The 22,968-nt window shown below is 37.5% G+C and overlaps 1 protein-coding gene across 1 annotated transcript in view; it reads right to left on the bottom strand.

Annotated features, from left to right (window-relative positions):
* Nucleotides 1-19,846, bottom strand: part of LOC106881890 (DBH-like monooxygenase protein 1 homolog) — a 121,604-nt gene extending 101,758 nt beyond the window's left edge. Inside the window, exon 1 of the mRNA XM_014932415.3 lies at nucleotides 18,953-19,846. Coding sequence (XP_014787901.1) covers nucleotides 18,953-19,327 — 375 coding nt within the window. The 5' untranslated portion in view covers nucleotides 19,328-19,846. The remainder of the gene's footprint in view (nucleotides 1-18,952) is intronic.
* Nucleotides 19,847-22,968: the final 3,122 nt, after the last annotated feature.

The raw sequence follows: 22,968 nt of genomic DNA on the forward strand, positions 1-22,968 counted from the left end.
TAAATCTGCTATAATTTAAACAGAAACATTCAAATAGCTTTGGTGCCTTTTGTTCGTTTAGGTAAGAGATCCCAAAACCTACTAAATAAGATAATATTGTGGAACTGCAGTAAAACTAATTTTAACAACATATTTTACACGCATATCAGAGGCAGACTTTGATAAAATTTTAAACGTGTTTGACACTAAGTATACGATGCATATCTCGATATATTTTATTACTGCAATTGAGCTAGCTTTAACTGAAAGTTGCTGTTGTTGCAGAGCCTCGTTCCCATCATGTCTACCCCGTCTTTTTATAAGTTTGTCATGGCGGAAGTACACTGTATTGTCTCAAATGAAATAGTACTCAAGCTGCGAAATATTAATCTCCACTTCCTCAAAAACATATCAATGAGATTTTCTGCCTACCCTGTCACTATTATTAATGAGAAGACAATAATTCTTCTTTGTCATAGTGTCGGACAAGTATAAAAAGTTTAAAATTATCTTAATCTTATTAAACATGGCAATTTGTCAATTTTTACTGGCTCTTGTTATGAGAAATATTTATGTAATGCGTCTATCCTTGTTGTGAAACGGTGCAGTATGATTTAAAAGTGACTATGTAGCAGGCATGGTTAAAACTTTTTGAGAAGAGAGCCATATTAGACATGACTTATCAGCAAGCGGGCCGTACTACTAAAACAATTCAAGATAATTTTTTTATTAGACGTGCGATTCAGAAAGCTGTATGCGGCCCGCGGGCCGCTGCTTTCCATGATTGAGGCAGGCGCTCCCTGTTAGATAAAATGGTGATCAAAATACAACGGACAGTCATGGGTTTCAAAAATAATCAACAAATAGGAGGTATGGCTGTGTGATTAAGAAACTCGCTTTGCAACCACGTAGTTTCGGGTTGAGTCCCACTGCGCAGCATCTTGGACAGGTGTCTCCTATTTTAGCCTCGGCCGACCAATGCCTTGTGAGTAACTTTGGCAAACGACAACTGTGCGGAAGCTCGTTATGTATGTGTGTATGTGTTTTTACCAACCCGCTATCATCACCTGACAACCGGTGTTAGTTTGTTTTTGTCCCTGTAACCTAGCAGTTCGGCCAAAGATACCGATAGAATAAGTACCAAACTTAAAAAACCCTTGAGAGTTGTGCCCAACATGGTTGTAGTCCAATGACTGAAATAAATCAAAAATAAACTACAAAAACAGGCGTAAACTCTTCCATAAGTAAATGTAGGCTCATTAAGCTGAGACTCTTAATTGATTACCTACTATTTCCCAGGTCTAAACGATAAAGCAGTGTTAAAATGGTAAAACATTCACACAAAAATATCATTCTGAGACACTGGTTACACATCAAAATTATAAAAACTAAAAATTATAAAAACTAAAAATTGCTCGGAACACCAGAAATTGATAGACCTGTAAACATTTAATCCTGTGATAACTCAATAATCATAAGATGTACCATAAAAGAGTTATGGAGTTTCTTCTCATTCATTGGTAACAATGAAGAAGGGTGTAAGCGATAGGGTCCTTTTGTTATTTGTCTTTAATTTTTTACTTGTTTCTGTAATTAGACTGCGGCCATGCTGGAACACAGCCTTGAAGAATTTTTGATAGAATGAATTTACTGCAGTAATAACTTTTTTTTTAAGACCGGTACTTATTCTATCCGTCTCTTTTGCCTAATCGCTAAGCTACGGAGATGTAAACACACCAACACCGGTTGCCAATCAGTAGTAGGGGAGCACAAATTCGGACTCAAAGACGTGCGCGCACGCACACACACACACACACACACACACACACACAGATATATATATATATATATATATATATATATATATATATATATATATATATATACATACACACATAGATATATACTACATGAGAAAATGCGAGTAAGAGAATAAGAGAAATGATATTCTTAAGATTATAAACCTGGAAAATTACAGGACAAGTTATTACACTTGGAAAAGTTCAGGACAACTTGTTACATCTGGTAAAGTACAGAACATGAAAATTTTAGTTTATTAAAACTAAAAATTTTATTACAAGTTATTACTTCTATTAAAAATTTAAAATAACTCAAACTTTTTTTGCACTTAAAAAAAATTCATTTTTAAAATTATTAATTAATAATTAGAAATTTGAAAATAGGTTATAAAAAATAATAGTAGTACATAATTAGTTAGTACAATAAATAGAATAATACAAAAATTAGTTATATATTATAGTAAAATCTACCTATAACAACAAATTCACAGTAAAATTTGCTTGAGTTATTGCCTAAGTTATTGCCAAACCTTCACATTTTTAGTCTTGACCCAATGCCTATTTTTTACATAATGAATTTGCCTACCATATATATTATTCTACTTCGCATAAAACATTAGCTATACTGCTATTTCTGACTCTCATTTTTTAAAGTATTCTAGTGTGTTAATATTTTAACAAAATGATGGTACCTTTTTTAATTATAATATTACTTTGTATATTAAAGTCAAATAATTTTTAATATTCAATATTTTAAGTAAAAATTTTCTTGTTCTGTACTTTACCAGATGTAATAAGTTGTCCTGAACTTTTCCAAGTGTAATAACTGGTCCTGTAATTTTCCCGGTCTATAATCTTAAGAATATTATTTCTCTAGCTCGTATTTTTCCATGTAATCCATATTTTTTTCCAGGTTATGCTATTACGCTAATTAATAATGTGTCAAATGTGTCAATTCGCGGTGTCATTGATAATTTTTTCCTTACCTCAATGACGCCGGTGACATATATTAAAAGTCCCCTTATAGAACTATATTTATAAAAAAAAGTATATTATCACTCTTACATTTGCGAAACAAACACTCATAACTTTTTTCTTTTAAAACTTCATTGCAATGAGATTGATACCATGAAATTCCTCGAATTGAGCTCTATCATTTAAGCTTAATTAAAATATAGTTCGTTTTTAAAATAAAAAGTTAATTTTACTTAAATCCAATTCTTTGTCTGTCTTCTATTTCTTTTCATGATATTTTACCTCACAACTTTTTGATACAAATTTTTGGTTGCATGGGACCAAAACTATAAAATTCCTCACGCATTCTTCTATCATAGAAGCTAAGATAAATATATTTTGCTTTTAAAATTAAAAAAAAAGCTATTTACATCTAAATTTGATTGGTGATGTTACTTACTCTCCTATATAACGTTCCTACAAATTTTGATGTAAACGTTTTTTCTACTGGATCAAATCTCAATTTTTTAATGCCAAAATGTAGCTAGGGACCAGTCCTCTTTAAAAATGTTAACAGTTTTCAGTTTGGTTAAGAACTAAATTAGCGACAAGCTCTGAAAGATGCTGCATTGTGCCAAAGTACATTTATATGCGTGTGGGCATCTCGAGAGTCATTCAGAAACTCTATTAATTATCTTCTCGTCGGGTTTCTTTCAGTTTCTTTCTACCAAATCCACTTACAGGGCTTCAGTCGAACCGAGGCCATAGAAGAAGACACTTGCCCAAGATGCAACGCAGTGAGACTGAACCCGGAACCATGTAGTTGAGAAGTAGTCTTCTTACTACACACCCACGCATAGATAATTCTAAAAAATGTTCGCCTATACATTAAATTTAGCAGTGTTAGTAAATTCTTTATGACGACAAATGATATTCAAACTGCGAGAAAAATGAATTTAAAACATTTGCAGGATATTACCGAGTATAGTCACTTCTAACCATGTATTGCTAAGACTTCATAACTGAAACAAGCCTTCAGTAAGTCTTTGAAGTCAAGCGTTTTATATGTTGGTTCTTTCTTTGTTTTTTGTTTTTTGTTTGTTTTTGTTTTTTTCACCTAAAAGTACATACAAAGGCTTGGCTATTTGCTTAGAAAGCTCGTTTTGCAACCACGTGGTTTCGGGGTTCAGTCCGACTGCGAGGCACGTTGGGCAAATGCCTACTACTATAGCTACGGAACAAACAATGTCTTGAGAGTGAATTTCTTAGACGAAAACTGTGGAAGCTCGTATGTGTTTATATGCGTGTGTATCTTTGTGTTCGTCCATCTAACACCGCTTGACAACCGGAGTTGGTTTGTTTGTGTCCTCAATCGAATTGTTTGTTTAAGTCCTTAAGAGACTGATAGAAGTACCTGACTTAAAATAAATACGGGGGTCGATTTATTCGACAAAATCCTTCAAGGTGGTGCCTTAGCATGGCTGCTGTCCGATTATAAAACTTCAAAAATTATCATTCTGCTAACATAATTTGTCAATAGTTCCAGAAGATTTATAACTTGTCAATCGCTAATTTTTATGTGAAATAGTTAATGCCAGGCACTCCTTTCATGATCCCTCACCTTTACAAGCAAAATATTTAGAAACATGAAAAATAAACCGATACCGTAAACCACCAAATCTTTTATCTTTTACTTGTTCCAGTCATTAGACTGCGACCATGCTGGATCACTGCCTTGAAGAATTTTGGTCGAACTTATCGGCCCCAGTAATTATTATTTAAAAGCCTTGTACATATTCTATCGGTTCTTTTGCTGAACTGCTACGTTACGGGGACGTAAATACACCAGCACCGGTTGTCAAGCGGTGGTGGGGGACAAACACGGACACACAGTCACACACACACACACGCAAACACACACATGCACACACATGCACACACACGCACACACAGAGATGAATATGTTTATGTATATATATATATATATATATATATATATATATATATAAGCAAAATGCTAGTTCTAAAATCTCTCTCAGAGATCAACGTAGTAGTTCTACTGACAAGTAATATTCATAGACACTTTAACATGGCTGTCCGTTCGAGCGGACACTACTTCGATTTTTTAACCTCAAAAAGACTTCTCCTCTAGCTGGTTAACGATGCACCGCTGCATCTGATAAAATTGCGAGCAGGGGAGCGAACCCCTACCATCTCCTAGCGACGGGACCAGTAGACTAGTTCTAGTTTTGGGCTATTTCTGCCTCTCCTCAGTACTAGTCCCGTCCAGGCTTTAAAAAAAAGTACTCGGGTTAATACATTCGGTTAAAAATTCAAAGCGGTGCCCCAGCATGGCCGCAGTCTAATGACTGAAACAAGTAAAAGATAAAAGATGAAAAATAGCTGAGTAGGTTTTCCAGGTCTTGGTACTTGAGTAATATCTATTCATTAGTAACCGCTTGACCTGATAAAGACAGCAGCCTGTTATCAGTTGCATTGCACTTTAGAGTCTTCGATATGGATGATCACATTGTATTTCGTAATGTTATCCTAGAAATGCAATGCATATGGAGAACTTAATTGCAATAGCTGGGTCACTTTTGATCATAGATCTGCTCAATCAAGACTCTCCTGGTGCTAAACAACCACAATAACCAGCAAAATATTTATCAAGTTAGTGGTTCTCAACCAGGGTCCGTTGTTGAAATTTATTTGCAATAAATTGATTATACTTCTACAATGCGCAAAATATATTTTTTTTATTCATACAATTCTTAATATTTAATTATAAAAACACAGTAGGATTTTTTTAATACACATCAGAACAGCTATGGAAGTCCAGTAGAACAAAATAGGAATCAAAGGAAACCATGGGCAAAAAATGGCTGAGAACCGCTGCTCGGCTGTCTTAGAATTGTTGGCACTCCGTCGCTTACGACGTCGAGGGTTCCAGTTGATCCGATCAACGGAACAGCCTGCTCGTGAAATTAACGTGCAAGTGGCTGAGCACTCCACAGACACGTGTACCCTTAACGTAGTTCTCGGGGATATTCAGCGTAACACAGTGTGACAAGGCTGACCCTTTGAATTACAGGCACAACAGAAACAGGAAGTAAGAGTGAGAGAAAGTTGTGGCGAAAGAGTACAGCAGGGTTCGCCACCATCCCCTGCTGGAGCCTCATGGAGCTTTAGGTGTTTTCGCTCAATAAACACTCAGAACGCCCGGTCTGGGAATCGAAACCGCGATCCTATGACCGCGAGTCTGCTGCCATAACCACTGGGCCATTGCACCTCCACTGTCTTAGAATAACACCTTGGGTAATGCACTTGATACAGCTAGAAAAAAAAAGACGGAATGGTTGAAGCTAGAACGTTTTTACTCATAAGTCAGGAATGATCCGGGGTTAAGCAACAGTGAGAAATAGAAATAAATTTTACATCTCAACCACTTCAAGATGTACAATTTGATGAAATAATTAAGTGGAGTTAACATGTTAATATGCAATCAACAAATATAGATAGTTTTGCTCCTAAAGAAGGTGCATAACAGTTCTTGTAAACACTTCAATAGCTCTGTATTTCTCCCTCGTGAGCTGCGCCTAAATTTGAATATTTCCAGTTGGAAGTGATGTACTGAATGACATACTAAATGACTTGAATTAAAATTTACCTGTCAGTCAAAGAGAAATAGTGGTAAGTGTGAGTAACTATCAAAGAAATAGGGAGAAATTGCATGGAATTAAGAAACAAATTTGCAGTAATGCGGTGCTCCCTTTTCGTATTTGGTTCGCAAGGTTCTTGATGTTCACGAGTGTGTTGAGACAGATTTTTTTGGTATCTCAGGAGGGTCATCATGCCAATAATAAACACACGCACTGGTTCAGTTTCACTTCTTTATTATTATTCACCAATTGGTTAGCTGTTTAATCAACAAATCAAATGATAGTCTGGTTTGATTATTCGATTAATAGATCACTCAGTTGTTTGCCAAACTCCTCTCGCCGCCACTCGCGTACTATACAAAGATAATCTCTCTCTACTCAAGGTCAGCTTCAGGTCTGAATTTTTGACATTAAGTGAAGGAAACCTGATCTTTGATAAAAGGCTAGGAATAAGTTTCGGGCTTAATAGATCTACATTTTTGTTGTTGTTTAACCTGACAGATCTATAACATACCAATCGAGACAATCCTGCTTCGTAAATCTAAGTCTGGTTCTCAACCATTTTTTATCTATGGACGCCTTTGATTACTATTTTATGCTGGTGGATCCCCATAGATATTCGATGTTTAAAAAAGTAGCCTTCTAGATACATCTTTCGAAATTCCTATTTAGTTTTTCACACATTCATTTGCATACAAGAAAATGTTGAACTGTTAAGCGTTAGAGAAAGAAACCTAGCTGTTTCTTGCAATAAATACATTGAATGAAAAATTTTTTCATGAACCCTTAAACAACACTTAAACAATATCCCTTAAACAACACCCTGCTGTTTTATGTGATATGAGTGTATGAGCCAATGCGGATGCAGTTATGTGGTTATTAGACCTGCTAGAAATAGCAACCACAGGCCTAGGAAGACCTGGGTTGAGGTGGTGAGGCAAGACCTTCGAACATTGGGCCTCACCGAGGCGATGACTTCTGACCGAGACCTTTGGAAATATGCTGTGCGTGAGAAGACCCGGCAAGTGAGACCTAAATCCAAGGCCTCTACCAGGAGTGTAGCCAGCCCACTTATGCGTACCTTTCCTTCTTTGGACACTAAAACTCCGCTTGCGAAGACCTGTTGAGGCAAGTGAAATCGAAACCGAACTAAATTCGACGACTGGCACCCATGCCAACGTCGTCTCCTTCATTGGACACGAAACTCAGCTTGCGAAGACTTATTGGGGCAAGCGAAAGCGAAATCGGGATGGCACCTGTGCCCAGCGTCGCCTTTCTGGGACTTGTGTCCGTGGCACGTGTAAGGACTTTCAAGCGAGATCGTTGCCAGTGCCCCTGGACTGGCTCTTGTGCGGGTGGCACATAAAATACACCATTTGAGCGTGGCCATTGCCAATACCGCCAGACTGGCCTTCGTGCCGGTGGCACGTAAAAGCACCCACTACACTCTCAGAGTGGTTGGCGTTAGGAAGGGCATCCAGCTGTAGAAACTCTGCCAAATCAGATTGGAGCCTGGTGTAGCCATCTGGTTTCACCAGTCCTCAGTCAAATCGTCCAACCCATGCTAGCATGGAAAGCGGACGTTAAACAATGATGATGATGATGATGATGATCTCTCTCATGTCATAGTCTACTGTCATGTGTGTGTGTGTGTGTGTGTGTGTGTGTGTGTGTGTGCGTGTGCGTGTGCGTGTGTGTGTGTAAACCGTCTAAGAGTCCATAAGTCAGGAAAAAATGAACTCATATATTATCCGAAGTGTACAGTATTAGATATCCATTACAGTCGATCGTACCAATTGGTTTCGGAGTAGGGATTCAACGGACTGTTTGGTAACAATCCGATTATGTAACACTGCGCTCATACATGTGAGCCAAAGAAGAAGGCTTCCGTGTGATGCCGTAGCTAAGCCGAATGGAAATAGCAGCTTTATCTCCCTAAAATTACACCATGCAGTTTCATATTGGTATGAATGAATGTGTCAACAAGGAGGTGGGGATCTATATAGTAGCTTGTTCTATTACATATAATAGCTAAATCATCCTTTAATTGCATCCTTCTGTCATGTGTGTGTGTGTGTGTGTGTGTGTGTGTGTGTGTGTGTGTGTGCGTGTGTGTGTGTGTGTGTGTAGTGAGAGCCTCTGTAAATAATCTGTTTGCTAGACCTAATAAATCAAAGCTCTATAATAAAATTCGCAAAATAACTCAACTGTATACATAAACGGCAGACGAATAGCAAAAATCAAAAATACTCGAAAGTAAGAAAAAATTAACATCATGCGTTGACTCGTAGAAGTTATATGTATTTAAGTTTGATAATACAATCCATGAAGTATTTTGCAATGTCAGCGTCGAAACAATAATTCTGTGAACCAGCTTCAAGTATACTTCCTGAATATGAAGAAATTTATACGACACGCACAGCTGTTATTAACAAATGTCAAACGTAATATGTCAACGAAAATTAAGTTTATTTTGTAAATTCTCAGAGTCAAATAACTAGTTTGCAGAGTTGCGTGAATGAAATTGATAGAGAATTTGCAAATGGGGACTGCAGGAGATAGATTGAAAAGACATACTTTTCCTGGCTAAACCTCTACAGCTAGCAGTTATGTTATTTTGGCACGTACACAAACTTCATAGAAATGAATTATAAATATGCTTGAGAATACACTAAAGTTGTTCACTATAGATTGCCAAGATATATGCTTGAGAGGTTTGAATTATCTGGTTACCGTGATATCGTACATGTAACCATGAAATATCATAAAATTGTTATAATTCAGATGTAATATCTTGAGTCGTAATGAGGAATGCTCTTCGGAGCCATGCAAGGATATTTTAAATAGAACTATGACATGCAATGATGTACAGAATAAATGAAACCTGATAGATTTCTATATCGTTTTAGACATTATCACATTTCACTGAACAAGACACTTAATACTACTGGCTTCAGTTTGCCCAACTTTAAAAGTGATACCATATCATTTGGGGAGATGGATTAGCCTGAGAAATACTAGCATTCTAACTAGCCTTGGTTACAAAATATTTATTTCTTGTCTGGAGGCACAATGGCCCAGTGGTTAGGGCAGCGGACTCGCGGTCATAGGATCGCGGTTTCGATTCCCAGACCGGGCGTTGTGAGTGTTTATTGAGCGAAAATACCTAAAGCTCCACGAGGCTCCGGCAGGGGATGGTGGTGAACCCTGCTGTACTTACTCTTCCACCACAACTTTCTCTCACTCTTACTTTCTGTTTCTGTTGTGCCTGTAATTCAAATGCTCAGCCTTGTCATACTGTGTCACGCTGAATATCTCCGAGAACTACATTAAGGGTACACGTGTCTGTGGAGTGCTCAGCCACTTGCCCGTTAATTTCACGAGCAGGCTGTTCTGTTGATCGGATCATCTGGAACCCTCGACGTCGTAAGCGACGGCGTGCCAACAATTTCTTGTCTATTCAATGTTATAATAACTGGAAAGCATTCCTAAACTTACGGATCCCTTCAGAACATGGTATTGTCTAATAATATTACAATAACCAGCAACACACTACAGATAATCTATACTAGAAAAAATATATTAGACGGACCGCTGTATGTTGATAATGATGATGATCATCATCAACGTTTAATGTCCTCTCTTTCATGTGTGCATGGGTCGGGCGTAATTAGTTGGGGAGGTTTTTCTACAGTCAGATGCCCTTCCTGTCGCCAACACATTCTCTTACGCCTAGGTTGCATTTCCTTAGTTCATATGGCTTGGATTTCTCCACTATTCTCCACTTGATTTCATATGGTATGAAGTTAGTCTTCAATGTGAATAGCCATCTTAGTTGCATTACTTTTGTCGATGTGCCGGAAAAAAGATAAGTGGTTTGAAATCGACTTCACATAACTCGATGTAAGTCTTCTTTTCAATTAAGTTATCCTGAAGCGTTGCTGTTATTATAGCCTCGGATCGACCAAACCCTAGTGAGTGGATATAATAGACAGAAACTGAAAAAAGCCCGTCGTATACTCTCTTTGTGTCTATGTTTGTCTTCCACTACCGTTTGACGACTGGTGTTGATGTGTTTGCGTCTCCGTAACTTTGCGGTTCGACAAAATATACCGATTGAATAACTACCAGGCAAAAAAAAAAAAAAGAAGTATAGGGTTCAATTCGTTCAACTAAAATTCTTCAAGGCAGTACTCCAGCATGGCCCCAGTCTAATGACTGAAACAGGTAAAAGATAAATGATAAAAGATATGTATATTCGTTAATACTTAAGCACACAAATTTATATGCATGCATATATACGTATACACACGCACACACGCACATATTCATAAACACTTAATGTCTAATATGTCATAATCATTAGAATTAAAACTTTAAAAATGCCAAAAACGCAATCAAAGAAATATAATTGGACGATAAAACAAAAACCCATAAAATAAACATGTCAATGAAGAAACCTCTTCGTACCAGCCAAATCTACATCAAAATACCTTATAAAAGATAGATAGCTGTTTAATGATCATCCTATGATTCGTGTACTGTTCTGTATAATTTTAGTGAAGTAGGAATTGCAGCTAACATTTCTTGGTCTTTGCTCAATCTAAATGCTTAGAGTAAACAATATATTAATTGTATTTTGCTTTCAGTTACATTGAAAAGACCGCCGTGTTTTCCAACTCCTGAAGTGACAAGATGAAACAGAAGTCGTGAAAAGACAAGTAGAGGTATGTGAATGGGCTTTTCCCCTTTCACAGAAAAAAAAAACCCACGTAGCTGTCCTAAATTTTAAGACAATCACCTCCATTTCTGTAGGGTCCAAAAGTAGTCTTGCTCCACTTTCTTTTGGCGGTCCTACTGCAAGGAAGTAAACTCTGACGTTTCGGACAGAACACTCGAAACATTGGACTCTTCTACTCCACAACATGAAAATTGTTTCCCTGCTTGAAACACGTTACATTATTGTTTGTTAACGCAAACTACCTCTAGTTTACTGGGTTTCTATTGTTTTACTGTACAAAATATATCATAGACAACCATGAGCAAATAATACATAAGCTATCATACAATGACATACAAAATAACATTATCACATAGCGCACGCTTACAGGCAGAGAATCTGCGATCATTTCTAAGACCCAACTAGTTGTGTTTGGGTCTCAGGTCTTGTGTCTTTAGTAGAAAGGAATATATTTGGGTCGTAGAAGCAATTGTTCCTGATCATGATGATGATGATTATCATCATCATCATCATCATCATCGCCTCCACCACCACTTTCACTACTATATGTGTTACACTGTAGCATATATTATCGTAGCATACCTAAATTCGTGTTACAGAGTACCTTAATCTATTAGAGAGTACGTTGATTAATATACTTTGGCGCATCAAACAAAAAATAACTCATTAAAAATCTTATAAAGCCCCAGCTAAGGTTTATATTACTTTAGCACTCGTATCACTGACTACTGTATATTTTGAGATGTAGCTGAAAGAAAACCAAACACTGATTCTTATCAGAGTTATTTTTTATTTACAACTGCTGCAAAGCTCAGTGTTAAAGCCAATTCCTTGTTTCTTGTAAGACAAGAAAAGGAAACATTGTGAGAAGTGGAATAATTCTTTACGTAGTCAAATGACCTGTTAGAAACAGCAACCAAACGTCTCTCACATCAGACTCTAGTATCTTTATAAGTGAAAGACACATTAGATAATGTAGTCCTACATATACTCTGACAGAAAGTCAGAAAGAATAGTAACAGGTGAAACACCTTTGGCTATTGGGGCACTTGAACAAAGTTGATCAGGATCCGTATTACAGATATATACGGTTTTTTACAAGTGAAAGAGATTTTACAAGCCATTACGATTCGCTCCCAACCCCCAACATCACCACCACCACCATTAAAACCCTCAAGAAAAATGTCTTTATAAGTCTAGGTAAAGTCAAACAAGTTTTCATTAATAATATCATTAATAAAATCGAATCATTAGCACGCCGGGTAAAATGCTTAACGATATTTTGTCCGTCTTGACGTTCTGAGATCAAATTCCGCCGAGGTAGACTTTGCTTTCATCCTTTCGGGGTCGATGAAGTAAGTACCAGATGAACACTGGGGTCGAGGTATTCGACTTAACTCCTGCCCTGAAATCGGTTACCTTGTGCCAAAATACGAAAATGTAGTTGTCAGCTGATGCATGCACAAAGATATGTGTGTGCATGTGTGTGTGTGTGTGTGTGTGTGTGTGTGTGTGTGTGTGTGTGTGTGTGTGTGTGTGTGTGTGTGTGCGTGTGTGTATGCAAAGGCGTGGTTGTATAGTAAGAAGCTTGCTTCCCAACAACATGGTTCCGAGTTCAGTCCCACTGCGTTGCACCTTAGGTTAGTATCCTCTACTATAGCTTCGGGCCGACCAAAGCTTTATGAGTGGATTTGGTAGACGGAGACTGATAGAAGCCCGTCGTATATGTGTGTGTCATTGTGACTGTGATTGACCCCTACCATGGCTTGACAACTTGTGTTGCTGTGGTTACGTCCCTGTAACCTAACGGTTCGGCTAAAGGGCCCGATGGAATAAGTACAAGGCTTAAAAAAAATAATACTAGGGTCGATTCGTTCGACTAAAAATTCTTCAAGGCGATGCCCCAGCATGGCTGCAGTCTAATGGCTAAGCAGTCTAAGCGAAAGGTAACTGAAAAGAACATATATATAGCTATGTGTGTGTGTGTGTGTATGTGCGTGTGCGTGTGTGTGTAAATTTAATTACACGCACACGCACACACTGACCCACAGGCTTGGATATACAAACAGGATTAATCACCTATAGGATTGGACATAGCGCAATAAGTAGCAATGGAGTGAATCATACCTGTATACACCCTGTGACCTGTGGTCAACTTTCTTTTCACTCCAGCCGCTGTGAAGGCAAGACGAACTACTAGCGTTCTACCTCAGATTTGCGTTTGGCCGTACGGCTTTTGAATGTTGTTTTCACTGTCCATTTTTTCCTGTCTTGGTTTGTGTTTGCCACCTTGGAATCCTCTGTGTAGTTGGTTGATCCACTACTCAGGAAGAGACTATTCTAGAGTACGTCCTGTCTGGTCTTCGAAACGTCTAGATAGAATAGAGACAGCTGATGAAGGGATATTCCAAGGGGCTTTCCGTTTTCCTATGTGTTCGTTCCGTTGTCTGTAGTTTATTGTTCTAACGTGCTGTACCCTGATATGCATGTATATACACATGTAGATGTAAGTATGTACATATATGTGTGTATACATGTATATATATTCTTTGTATTATTACATTATTGAACGCACACGTCCTATTTTACAAGTAAGTCTACTATTATTCTGACGTGACTATCTTTCTATCTATCTATCTATCTATCTATCTGTCTATCTATCTATCTTTCTATCTATTTATCTATCTGTCTTCCTCCATCTTTCTATCTATACCTCTGTCCTGGCCTCTACTTCACTGCTATACCCTTCTGTCCCTTCCTCCTTGTTCCACTTCCTCCCTCCACCATCCTCTCTATCTATTTATCTATCTGTCTTCCTCTATCTTCCTATCTACCCTTCTGTCCTGGCCTCTACTTCACTGCTTCTGTCCCTTCCTCCTTGTTCCATTTCCTCCCTCCACCATCCTCTCTGCTCTCCTGTGACCTGTGGTCAACTTTCTTTTCACTCCAGCCGCTGTGAAGGCAAGACGAACTACTAGCGTTCTACCTCAGATTTGCGTTTGGCCGTACGGCTTTTGAATGTTGTTTTCACTGTCCATTTTTTCCTGTCTTGGTTTGTGTTTGCCACCTTGGAATCCTCTGTGTAGTTGGTTGATCCACTACTCAGGAAGAGACTATTCTAGAGTACGTCCTGTCTGGTCTTCGAAACGTCTAGATAGAATAGAGACAGCTGATGAAGGGATATTCCAAGGGGCTTTCCGTTTTCCTATGTGTTCGTTCCGTTGTCTGTAGTTTATTGTTCTAACGTCCTGTACCCTGATATGCATGTATATACACATGTAGATGTAAGTATGTACATATGTGTGTATACATGTATATATATTCTTTGTATTATATATATATATATATATATATATATATATATATATGTATGTATGTATATATATATATATATATATATATATATATACATATATATATATATCAATATATTATAAATTAACTACCAACAAAAATAATTGGTAAGCTAACTCAAAAAATCATAACCAAAATAGCAGAAAAAAACGACAGTGAAGTATATATATATATATATATATATATATATATATATATATATATATATATATATATATATATATATATATATATATATATATATATATATATATATATATATACATACATATATATACATATATACAAACACACGCACATATATACTCTTTTATTCTTTTATTTGATTCAGTCATTTGACTGCGGTCATGCTGGAGCACCGCCTTTGGTCGAACAAATCGATCCCAGAACTTATTCTTTGTAAGCCTAGTACTTAGTCTATTGGGTCTCTTTTGCCGAACCGCTAAGTTACGGGGACGTAAACACACCAGTATCGGTTGTCAAGCGACGGGTTTCTTTCAATTTCCGTCTACCAAATCCACTCAGAAGGCTTTGGTCGGCCCGAGGCTATAGTAGAAGACACTTGCCCAAGGTGCCACGCAGTGGGACTGAACCTGGAACCATGTGGCTGGTAAGCAAGATACTTAGGACACAGCCACTCCTGCGCATTTATATATATGATGACTCTACTCGTTTGACGGGCATGACCAATATGATACATACATACATACATACATACATACATACATACATACTTTACTCAATTTTGTTAGTGCGTGTGGGGGGGGGGGGGGCGCTTGTATCATTTGTAGACACGGTGTCATATCCAGAAATGTTTCGGTTTTATTAATTATAAAAATAAAATAGGTGTAACGAGCAGACAAACAGACAGATAGATAAGAAGATAGATAGACAGACAAACAGACAGACAGACAGAGATAGATAGATAGATAGATAGATAGATAACTTTCTTTTATTAGTCACACAGGGCTGTACATAAATAGATAGATAGATAGATAGATAGATAGATAGATAGATAGATAGATAGATAGATAGATAGATAGATAGATAGATAGATGTGAATATACGCGCGCGCTCACACACGCATAAACTCTCATAAACATGCCAGTACAGTTAATAGATCACTGGCGTCTTCACAATGTTTTCTTTCAACGATTTGTTTTTACAGAATATACTTTCAGATTTTTCTATCCGCGGCTATGTTCTCTATAGAGACAAGATGTTTTACATCTGTCTATACATACTTTGTAGGCTAAAAGTCTACAGATATTGTTTAATACATATAATGTATATGCATAACATGTATATACATCAGTTCATACGAGGGGTTGTTGAAAAACTTTCTGTCTACTTTCTGGCTTTACGGGTATCACGAAAGGCCTGGCTGGTGTCCCAACCTTCCGAGTTCTTTTACAGGGCTTAGAAAAACTGAAAGACCGCTACAATAAGTGTGTGAATCTGAGACGAGAATATGTTGAATAAAATCATAATTAACTGATTCTCCTGTATTTTCGTTTACCCAAGCCAGCACCCCCTCGTACAGTATATAAGCATGTGTATGTATGTATGTATGTATGTATATATGTGTGAACGTGTAATGAACTTAGGCAAAGTAATTTTAGTTCAACTAAACAAGTTAATTACTGGGAGTGCACAACGAATCAACGGGTAGTCGGCGCTAAGAATATCAGTCTATATCAATTAAACAAATGAGGATATTGAATCTTAAATATACCAACTTACACACGAAGCGAGAGAAACTTTCGGAATTTGTCTGGTGTTGCGTGGATGCACGACATTATATGTGACTCACGCTGTTGTTATTGTCTGTCTGTGTCCTAATAGTGTCCCGTTATGTCCCAGTTGTTAGAGGTCAATAAAACAATTACCAAAACGAAATATATGCTGCAGTTAATCTCACCGTAAAGTCAGTGCCCCAGAATGGCCCCAGAATGGCCCCTGAATGCCCCTAGGTCACTGACTGAAACCAATAAAAAAAATTACACACACACACACACACACACACACAGGTGTGGTAATAAGCTTGTTTCCCAACCACATGGCTCGGGGTTCAGACCCACTGCATGGCACTTTCAGCTAGTGTCTTCTACTATAGCCTCGGGGCCAATCAAAGTTTTGTGAGTGGATGTCGTAGACAGAAACTGAGGGAAACCCTTCGTAAATGTGTGTGTGTGTGTGTGTATGTGTACATATATGTGTTTGTGAGTAAGTGTGTGTCCGTGTGCCTGTATTAGTCCCCCACTACTGCTTGACAACCGGTGTTGGTCTGCTTACATCCTCGTAGCATGCGGTTTGGCTAAAGAGACCGATAGTATAAGTACCAGACTTTAAAAAAAAACTAGGCAGTGCCCTAGTATGGCCGCAGTCAAATGACTGAGACATATATATATATATATATGTGTGTGTGTGTGTGTGTGTGTGTGTGTGTGTGTGTGTATGTGTGTGTGTGTGTGTGTGTTGTATGTGTGTGTGTGTGTGTAACGCACATAGATAGATAGATAGATAGATAGAGAGAGAGAGAGAGAGAGAGAGAGAGAGAGAGAGAGAGAGAGAGAGAGAGAGAGAGAGATAAACACAAACATGACTGTGTAGTTAATAGGCTCGTTTTGCGTCCACGTGCTTTCGGGTTCAGTTCCAATGTGTGGCACTTTTGTGCCATAGCCCTGGGACGACCAAAGCTTTGTGCGTGAATTTGGGAGACGGAAACTGTTTACAAGCCGTCGTATGTGTAGGTTACGTGCGTGCGTGCGTGTGTGTATGCGCGCGCGCGCGTATGCGTGTTCGCGTGGTTATGTGTGTGTGCATATTCGTGTTTGTGTTCTCCACACACACACACACACACACACACACACACACACACACACACACACACACACCGCTTAGTTTGTTTACGTTCCCTTAACAGCGTTTCGGCAATAAGAGACTGATTGAATAAGTACCCGATTTAAAATAGAACTACATTATCCAACGAAGGCAGGGTGCGATTTGAGGGTATTCATGATTTGATATGCACATGGATATGCATCAGTTTACCTTCGTGGGTGTTTGCTGTTTGGTGTTCGAGTTTGTGTATAAACTGAATCCGCATGCCTGCTCGTGTACATATTTTCATGTTCAGTTTTATGCAAACACATACGTACACGTATCGCACACGCAGAATAATATAAGTATAACCCACTCCAAAATTTCCCCCAAACTTCTTGAAAAATGGAAAAGAACACGTGGAATATTATTGTTCTAAGTACAATATACTGGGAATAAAATATAAGATAAATACAATTGAAATATCAACTTGATCAAAGCACCACCTACATCAATATCATTACAAGTCAACAGGGCCATTGAAGCAGCCACTTTGCGGCCCTACAAGCTGGAAATAGCAACCAAGTTCATCATTTGATATTTTACCCTCTTAAAAATAGAAAGGGCATAATGACTAATGTAATCGTTAAGAAGTTGCTCAACCAAGCCTATCTAGCGCAAAACGACAACGAGGACCACAACAACAACGTTACTATCGTAAGCTAACAAGGGAATGTCTTAACTATTACTCGATCAACTAGAGATAGCAGTCAAATTTTAAACACATTAAAAACCATTATCTTAAAAGAATATTATGGATATTACATAATATCTAAAAAGGAAGACAGAATTCTGCTTTAACCCCTCATAATTTTTTTTTTTTCTTTAGGAATTAATGCTTCTGGATAATCGTGATTTCCCGTATGTAAAACTCAAATTTTCAAAAACAATTCTGAAAATTCCCCAAACTCAAAAAGTTATGAGGGGTTATACGGCGTGCTTAATGAAGAATTCTGCCAAAAGAAAAAGAAAAAAAAACGAGGGTGACTACACCAGTGATGCTTTTAATTGTTGGTCTGCGGCAGAAGACCTGAGGCTAACCAACAATAACAACAACGTTCGAATCTGTGTTGTTAGATATGGCAACGGGATCGCCTTTAAATCAGAACATAGTCTTGAAAAGAGGCAGGGTACATATAGTCTCGGGTGTGTCTGAAAAAAAAAAAAAACCAAAACACTCGATAATGTAGTCCTAAATACACTATGTATACTATTAGAATTTGTCATGCTTCCGCCCGCGATGGCCACGGATGGAAGGCATTTGATCATAAAAATAGAGCTGGGTTCAGGGCTGACCAGGGACGGAATGATAGCAACAATAACAACAGTGTGAACCAACGTGTGAGCCTCTGTGCCTGCTAGATTTCGTAGAAATAGCAGTCAAATCTCCCGTAAGTCACACTTAAGCGGCCTTCATAAGGACTGATACATTAAAAAATATATTCATGCATACAGTTAAATAGACAGAAACTGGATGGGCATCGCTGGAATGTCTTTGATTGTTAGTCTGCTGGATCGGGAGTGTCCAGGATTAAACAATAACAACAACAGAACTCGACATTTTATGTAATTTTACTTACCGAAAAGTAAGGTTTTCCATCCTTTACGCCGCCAATTATAATATCAGAGTTTCTCATACTACCGTCCGGCGATAAACCGAACCCCACGTATCCTGTCGAATTCACCCGAACTTGAAACTGGATCGAACATTTATTAAACTTCCACGACAAGCGGTACTTTTCGTAAGGATCCAGAAATAAGCTATGGAAATATTTTGTAGAGGTGGTGATACTGGCCCCGTTGTGGACATTGTAGTTGGTGTTTGTCGTACTGGCGATGATGATGTTGGTGGAACTGGTAGTGCTGCTAATGGTACCGTACAGAGAGGCAAGAATTAGTAGTAATAGCAACAAGTGCTTAGTTTGTTCGACAAAATCCATTAATTTACTTGCCATGCTTGACAACTACAGCATCTAAACTAACAGCTTCCTAACCGATACAGAATCAACTTACCTCCCTACCCATTCACTGAACCACCTTTTTTCTCCTGAAACCCCCGTTCCACACCTACCAATTCTCACTTTCACTTACAAGCGCACGCGCACACACAATCTCTCTCTCCCTCTCTCTCACACTCTCTCTCTCTTTCTCGCTCACTCACCCCATCCCTCTTCTCTGTCTATCTGTCTATCTTATCTATTAGTTTCTCTATCACTTTCGTCTATCTGCCACTTTCTCTGTTTGTATATACATACATACATTCATATATATATATATATATATATTTGGAAGTGTGCGTGTATATTTAAATGTTTGCGTATGGGTGAGTAGGGGATGATATATGTGTATACGTATTTATAAATGTTTCTACATGCGTATATAATTGTGCGAATGAATATCTATGTGTATGTGTGCCTGTATGATTATAGGTATGCATAAATACGTCTTCATCGTACTCCTTTACGTCTCTCACTAATTTGACTTTTTAATATTGCCCGTTACTCTTTCCCTCTAGCCTCACCCTGTCTTTTTCTCTCTCTCTTTCCCTCTCTCCTTCTTTTTTCCTGTCTTTTTTTTTACATACATATACGTGTGTGAGTGCATAAAGTATGCATATATATATAAATAAATATATATATATATATATATATATATATATATACACACACACATATATGCATATATATATGCATATATATATATATATATATATATATATATATATATATATATATATAAATATAAGTTCAAAAAAACAATAACAAAAAGACAACAAAGTGACGACGTGATATGGATAGTGTTATTGGACGCTCAGGAAATTCATTTATTTATATACATAAGCTTGTAAGTATGGCTGTGTGGTAAGAAGCTTACCAAACACACACACATGCATAACTACATACATACATATATATATATATATATATATATATATATATATATATATATATATATATATATATATATACATTTATATATATACATATATATATATATACATATATATATATATATATATATATATATATATATATATATATATATATATATATATATATATATATATATATATATATATATATATATATATATATATATATATATATATATATATATATATATATATATATATATATATATACATATACATACATACATACAGCGTGGCTGTGTGGTAAGAAGCTTGCTTCCCAACCACATGGTTCCAGGTTCAGTTCCACTGCGTGGCACCTTGGGCAAGTATCTTTTACTGTAGCCTCGGGTGGACTAAACCCTCGTGAGTGGATTTGGTAGACGGAAACTGAGAGATGCCCATCGTATATATATATATATATATATATATGTTTGTATTTCTGTGTTTGTCCCCCCCCCACCCACCTACCATCGCTTGACAAGCGATGCTGGTGTGTTTACGTCCCCGTATCTAGTCGTTCGACTAAAGGCGGTGCTCCAGTATGGCCGCAGTCAAATGATAACAAAATGTATTTTACTGTGAAGACAAAGTAGCCTTAACACGTATATCAACGAGAATGCCTTTATATCGTCTACAAAACTGCTAGAAATAACAGCCAAATCTCCCTCAAATCACAGCCTGCAGTCTTAAGAACGGGAAGGACACATTAGTTAATGTAGTCCCAGATACTCGTAAAGATGGCATGGTCTTGAATGGAGAGTATTCGATGATAGACCTACCTGCTCAGAGTTACCCAGGTGCTAAACATCTACAAACCAACAAAAAGCTTCTACGCGACAACTCGATTTGTTAGACATAGTAGCCAAGTACCCTAACATTCTCGTCCTCTTATCTCATCCTTAAAAAAGCGAGGGATACAGTGGATAATATAGTTTGTATTGTACTGTGTCTATATAAAAGACAAGATGGTCGTGGCTGGAATGCCTTTGATGATAGTACTGATTTGGAGCAATAATTGTTATGCTACAGCCCTCAAAGACGAAATGATTACAATTGAAATGCGATCCATTAAGGTTTTAGAAGATCTGGGTTGACCAAAGGCTAAAACAAACGGCAACTTTAGCAGCAGCTGTGAAGCAGCAGCTGTGAAGCAGCAGCGACGTATTTACAATTTATAAAAAAAAATGTCCACATGAAAGAAATCTCTAAAACCGATTTGTCATCCGCATCATTTATTTTTATTGCTCGTAAATTTTGGGGAGTTGTTCATTACACGCAGAAATTGTCATTGATTGATCCAAGCTAACGTGGATGCCTCTCTACGAGTTACACGACCTATTAGAAATTGCCGGCTAAATTTTCCTCAAATAGCGTACTACCGTCTTACAAAGAAAAAAAAAGAAGAAAATGTCACTGTTATCCTAGGCGCAGGTGTGGCTGTGTGGTGAGAAGTTTGCTTCCCAACAACATGGTTCTGAGTTCAGTGCCAATGAGTAGCACCTTGGGCAAATGTCTTCTACTATAGCCTTGAACCGACCAAAACCTTGTAGATTTGATTTAGTAAACAGAAACTGAAAGAAGACCGTCGTGTGTGTGTGTGACGGGTTTCTTTCAGTTTTCGTCTACCAAATCCACTCAATGTTTTGGTCAGCTCAGGGCTATAGTAGAAGGCTTTAAAAAAAATTAGGTACCAGGGTTAATATGTTCGACTAAAAGTCGTTAAGGTGGTGTTCCAGCATGGCCGCAGTTCAGTGACTGAAACAAGTAAAAGATAAAGGATTAAGATAATTCTGCTTAATTAGATCAAGGGTACTTGAAGCTAAATAACAACAACTTCCAGTGAATTTTGAAAACCAATATATTTTACAGAACGGTTTCATGCTGAAGAACCTTTCAAATTTTGGATAGGTAAGCAAAAATCATCGGACATGGCTGAACGAAAACGCAGAGCTTCCATTTAATCATATTCGATAATTGTTAATCGTTTATACTTATGCTCAAAATTTTGAAGGTTCTTCAACTTGAAACCGTTCGGTAACATAAATTGGTTGTTATGAGACTAAATTTGTATTACATAAGCCAAGGCAATTTTTTGCTATAACGTGTGGTTAACATATTTAAACAGAAGGATGAAAAAAAAAGGCGGGCTAAATAATATTATTAAAGATTACGGATCTTTGGGGTTTGACGGGGAACATTTTTTTTGTAGTGTTTTTGGTACCGAAACACTTTCAAACTTCGAATATTTGTATATTTTGTGGTATAGAACAGATAAAAAATTTTGTATTCGAAGTTATCTTATGTAAAAAATTGTCGTATTTCGGTAATTTCAACCAATCACTGACGTCTATTGAGGTGAAAACAATTAATGCCGTAACGGTGTCATGGGATCTTTTCCCTTGAATAAAATTAGTCCCGTTGTTTGTCAACAACAACTACCCATGTTACTCTTATTTATGACATCGTTCGTGCGTTTGTACTGGTTTTAGCTTTAGGGTTTTAGGGTTAGGGTTCGGGTTTTAGAGTTAAGGTTAGTTTTAGGATTACGGTTAGGGTTATGATTATTTTTGCCATAACCTTAACTCTAACCCTATAACTCATAACCATAACCCTAACCCTAACCCTAACCCCAACCCTAACCTCCAACCCTAACCCTAAAACCCTAACCCTAAAACCCGAACC

The sequence above is a fragment of the Octopus bimaculoides genome, chromosome 8 (assembly GCF_046866305.1).
Source record: "Octopus bimaculoides isolate indiv1 chromosome 8, ASM4686630v1, whole genome shotgun sequence".
NCBI classification, from domain to species: Eukaryota; Metazoa; Mollusca; class Cephalopoda; order Octopoda; family Octopodidae; genus Octopus; species Octopus bimaculoides.